The following is a 5252-nucleotide window of genomic DNA, read 5'->3' on the forward strand; positions in this document are numbered from 1 at the left end:
CCCCGCAGTGCTAGGTCTCACAGCCAGGGCCTCAAGCGTGCTGGGCAAGCACGCTACCACTGAGCTCTACCACCCACCTGAATGTTACCTTTTTAAAACTAAATGCCTGGCTAGGTGTCCAGTGGCCCTCCCTCACAGTCACTCTGGGCACATTGTGCAGGTCGAGGTTCGCCGTGGCCAGAGCCCCGTCTGACATGACCTTTTCCTATGCTTGAGTGCCTGTTGGCCTCCCCTGCCCCGGCTGTCCAATGGGCCTAAGGACGAGGGGCCATGGCTGCCAGACTTGCTTGGTTGGATGAGGGGGCATCTGAGGAGACCCATGTGCTGGTGTCACGGTCACCCTGCAGCTCCCAGTGCTGTGCTGACCGGCCACCTACCACCTTTCTCCCTCCAGTTCTTTGCCAGTCTGGTGATGATCGCCTACGGAGCCAGCGCCTTCTTCAGCTTCCAGGCCTGGCGAGGAGTGGGCAGCAACGCAGCTACCAGTCAGGTGGCTGGTGGCTACGCCTAGACCCTTGTGCCTTGGCCTGCCCTGGCTGGCCGAGCTGCCGCTGGGACGCAGTACAGGGCCATCAGCAGACCTGAGCCTGGAGCCCTGCGAGAGTCGGCCGGCGGGACTGTGCTAGCCGCTCTCCCTGCCCAGAGACCAAGTGCTCCCAGCACTCCTAGGGAACAGGCCACATGCATGTGGCTGGCAAGAGCCCACGGCTGAGCTCCTCCCCATCCCCCTTATTCAGCAGAAGGTGACGGGGGATGAGGGGCTCTCGCTGTCTCGCCTTGTCTTCCGAGGACTTCAGCGTGCGAGGCCGGCTGGGCCCACCCTGCGCACCAGCACTAACTGCACTAACAGGCTCCAGCTCTGTGGCCGGCGGCGCCATAGCCGTAAGCTAACAAGCCACACCTGTGTACCCTCGTTGTGAGCAGGCGCGCTGAGCAAGCCCACAAACCATTCTGACTCCTTAAAACACAATTCTGATCCCCTTCCCCAAACCAACATGTCACCTGTTGGGAGACATAGGAAGAGCTGATTCCAGACGTCCTGGTTATTCAACGCAAATAGGTTCCAGGCGATTTCTTGATGACAAACCTCTCCAGGCGCCCTCCTTGGCCCAAGCCCTCATTTGTAACTCTCCCTTTGGGAAAAGCTGACACCCAGTGACCACTTCCCCCCACGCTGTTGATTAGGCACATGGGACATGGCAGAGGGAGGGAAGTAGGACCTCTCCTGAAGAGTTGTCATGTGGTTGGTGGAGACTTTTGTTTTTTTTACAAAAATAAAGACAGAACTTATTTGGAAACAACGGGGCCTCATGGTTGTCAATGTAAACTCCAGGAAGCTGCAGGTTAAGACTGTGCCAAGGTTCCAGGATGTGCCTGTCACAGGGCAGCTCCAGCTGAGGAGCCACTCAGTACTGCCAACTAATGTCCCAAGGGACCCTGCCCATGCTTCCTGACTGCTTTGCCGGAGCAGTTCTGGTTGTGCCCTTTGTCTGGGCACAGGTTTCATAGCCCGCCCTTTTGTTCTTAAAAGTGTCCTAGAGGCTGGAGGCTTGGCTCTGCCTTTGTGGAGCCTGGGTTTGACCCCCAGGACCACACTGCAAAAGCCAAAAAAAAAAAAAAAAGCGCCAAGTTTAGTAATTTTAATGCCACCTACCTCAAAAGTCTAGGAAGCCCAGAGAGGATGTCGCAGTGGCTGGCCGTGCTACATACTCAGAGCTGGTGGACGGCAGAGAGGATGGCAGTTGGGTCCTTTGGAGCTTATTTTCCTAACATTTTAAGGGAACATCCCCTGGGTGACAGGCCAAAGGCTTTTTCTAAGTGCCCTTTGGCCCTTTTTAAAGAAATTGGCAACAATTAAAAGGTAGCTAGTCCAAGCAGCTGTGGAGGAGCAGCTCTGGCTGAGGGATGAGGGTCAGGCTTGATGACCCAGTATATTACTACTCTCAGGTTGCTGGAGTTTGAATAGTAAATTATAATCATGCCAGGATGAAGCTGTAAGATGAGTTTGATTTTAAGGAAGAGCAAGCCATTTTGAAGCTTAGAGAAAATGAAACACTAGGCAGCTACAGTCCACCCTCCTGTCAGGTCTGATACTCTAAAACACAGCCTGTCTCAGGGGGAACGTTACAGACTGCAGCTTGGTGACTGTTGACCTAGGGGTGAGGAGTCCTCAGGGAGAGGGGTGTGTGGCCCTCTTCTGGGGCTGGACCAGAACGTCAGTCTTCTCACTCCAGGCCAGGGCCGAGCCCCGTCGAGGAGGATTGGGACATCACAGTCTAAGTTTCTATGTGGACCGATTTCTAGTTCATTTTAATTTTTTTCTAATTTATTTGAAAAGAAATCAGCAAGCTGACTTAAGCTCCACCGGGCTTGCTTTTTTCTGAGTGGAAAGACTGAAAAGAACAGTTTGCTTTTCTTCTCATTTTCCATGATTTCATCTCTGGACTTGTCCATTTGCGCTTCTCAGCTAGGACCACCAGATCCTACCACGGGTTTCCGACATGCCTGGCCCGTGGTGGGTGGTCCTACTTAAAAGAGGAGGAAGGAAAAGCAGGCCCAGGAGAGGTGGCATTTAAAAAGCTGGTTCTGGGAGTGCCTTTAGTTTAGAAGGACCAAAGCAATAATAACCGGATGGCAGTGGCCACATTAAAGAGAGGATGGGGGCTGGGCATGTAGCTCAGTGGCAGAGCACCTTGACTGGCATGTGTGAGGCCCTGGGCCTGACCCCCAGTATTACAAAACATCAGTAATAAATAAGTAGAGGACACAACTTGTTTAGAATGATGGTTCTTGCAAAACACCTCAAATTTTACTCATGGTACAAAAAGTAATAAACGACACATTAGTACAGAAAAACACACAGCTTATAGCTCATCCTTTAAAACCAGAAGATAAGTGAAAAGTCAGCACAGATTCTTATTTTCACTATAAAAAGTAAAATAAAAAAAGTACACAGGGGAACTGAACTGTTTTTTCCTTCTTTCCAGGGATGTGTGATACATAAGTTCTCTGTCAGTACTAAACTAAACAATGTAGTAAACCAAAGCTGACACACGAACAGTAAAGCTGTCCACTGCCTCCTCCTCATGCTGAGCTAGACCAGTGAACACCATCTTGGCAGGAGATTGTGACGGGAAGAAGAAATCGCAGAGTCTTTACCTACCCTAATAAAAAAACCAAACAACTGGCTTACACAGAAAGGGTTTTAAGCCAACATGCACAACACACCTGACATGCCATGACGCAGGGTTGCTTCAGCCTGTTCCAGCACACAGCAGACATTCTCTGGTGCTGCTGAAACAGGTGCACCAACATGAAAAGCATTTTTATCTTTACAGCACTAATGACTAAAAAGCACATAGCATATAATACTTTGATCTTTAGGTGGATAATCATGGAAGTTCCAAGATCATATCCACTAAGTTTGCCTGAGTATTCATCTATAAAAATATTTTTCAAAAATAATGCTTGAAAGAGACTTCTAGAAACAGTGGGACTATATCAGGACCAACAGAAGACAGTGTTATAAGGACCATGTATGTTAAGACTGGGAGTTGACTTTCACACGTAGCTTTTAGGTAAAGGACATCTCTCTTGGTTGACCCCACAGCCAGCACAAGCTGTGATCAGAGGAGACACAGAAATCGCAGGACAGGCAGCTGGCTCCAGTAGCTCCCTAGATAAATACTCCCAAACAAAAACCCCATTGAGGGTGAAGGACTGAAACTATGTCCCATGTAAAAAAGAGCAGTGAGTGCACAAAGGACTCATGCAAAGCCTGCTGGAAAGAGGAGGGCTCGTGGTTGTGGTTATGCACACCAACATGTACCAGGGAAAGGCTCCCAGGTGGAACGGCTGACCTGGGCCTGATCAGAGGGGCCTGACCCAAGCACCTGAGAGGTGACTAGGTGGGGAGGGGAAGAACACTAATACAAAACGGCTTGTCAGGAGAAGTGGGTCCAAAGGTCCGGTCATGTTGTTTCTGACCTGTCAATACTTAACACAAACCAAGGGCTGCAGAACAGAGTCTTTCTGAGATGGACTCTTCTGTCGTCATTAGCTGTAGTCTCTCTGAGTCTGTCAGACTGGTGACATCCAGAATGTTCCTGTTCATTGCCTGGAGATGGGACCTAGTGCCTCAAATTGTTCTGGGAAGCTGGCATAGAGGACGATTTGCACAATGAAGTCACCACTAAGCCACTGCTTAAGTCCAGTCCCCGGCCTTCCTTTTCCTGCATGAAAAAGGAAACAGTTTCAAGGAGCAAGCAACAGGAAGCAGCCTTTCTGGCTCAGGACCCTGCCTATGGTACAGGGAGAGGGGGTGGGGGGAGGGGGCACAGGGATGTAAAGCAGATTATTCTGTATTTCTGCTCAACTACAGCCCTGGGCACTCTTTAAAAATGCTCCCCTCTTCACTGGAAAATATTTTTCTTATAAAGAGCCTACATTAAGACAGGATTAGACCAGTGCTTTGGTTTTTGTCCTGCGTATTTAGGGACTCAAAGGTTCTGTTTCAGCCAAACACGAAAAGGCTCTGGCCAGTCGGTTCAGGCCTGTAATCCCAGAAGCTCAGGAAGCTGAGGTGGGAGGATTGTGAGTTCAAAGCCAGCCTCAGAAACTTGGTGAGGCCCTGAGCAACTTAGGGAGACTATGTTTCTAAATAAAATTCATAAAGGGCTGGGGATGTAGCTCAGTGGTCAAGGGCCCCTGGGTTCATTCCCCAGTGCCAAAACAAACAAACAAACAAACAAATAAACAAAACACAGTCTGGCCAGTGGTTACCAGCTCCCTCCACTGACACACTATGTGAGCCGCTCTACTGATACTGGCCAGTTTTAAGGGGCAATGATCAGGGAAACGTGGGAGATGGTTTCTAGTTGGAACTTCCTAAATGATTCAGGGTGGCTAGATAAAGAGGCAGTCATAACTTACTGCTCTGTAGTCCAGAAACATTTCTTTAAAAGCCAGAAAATCCGTAAATGTGAGCAGCATGTCAAATATGTCACCAGCCACTTCATCTTTATGATGCCTGGAAAAGCAAAGGATGGTGGCTTCAGGAATGAATGGCCAGACACATGTCACTTCAAGATTTTGTGCAGAGGGCTGGGGATGTGGCTCAAGCGGTAGGGTGCTCCCTGGCATGCATGTGGCGCTGGGTTAGATCCTTAGCACCACATACAAATAAAGATGTTATGTCCGCCGAAAACTAAAAAATAAATATTAAAAAATTCTCTTTCTAAAAAAAAAAAAAA

General features: G+C 49.2%; 2 protein-coding genes across 2 annotated transcripts in view; one reads left to right on the forward strand and one right to left on the reverse strand.

Moving 5' to 3' along the window:
- LOC107144833 (plasmolipin) overlaps positions 1-1301 on the forward strand; it is a 21731-nt gene extending 20430 nt beyond the window's left edge. The window contains exon 4 of the mRNA XM_015488677.2: positions 395-1301. Coding sequence (XP_015344163.1) covers positions 395-511 — 117 coding nt within the window. The 3' untranslated portion in view covers positions 512-1301. The remainder of the gene's footprint in view (positions 1-394) is intronic.
- Positions 1302-2771: 1470 nt separating this feature from the next.
- Positions 2772-5252, reverse strand: part of LOC107144670 (ADP ribosylation factor like GTPase 2 binding protein) — a 7960-nt gene continuing 5479 nt past the window's right edge. The window contains exons 4-5 of the mRNA XM_015488478.2: positions 4933-5029; positions 2772-4232 (exon numbers count right to left, since the gene is read on the reverse strand). Of these exons, the coding sequence (XP_015343964.2) occupies positions 4131-4232; positions 4933-5029 (199 nt within the window). The 3' untranslated portion in view covers positions 2772-4130. The remainder of the gene's footprint in view (positions 4233-4932; positions 5030-5252) is intronic.

This window comes from Marmota marmota, unplaced genomic scaffold, assembly GCF_001458135.2.
Source record: "Marmota marmota marmota unplaced genomic scaffold, marMar, whole genome shotgun sequence".
NCBI classification, from domain to species: domain Eukaryota; kingdom Metazoa; phylum Chordata; class Mammalia; order Rodentia; family Sciuridae; genus Marmota; species Marmota marmota.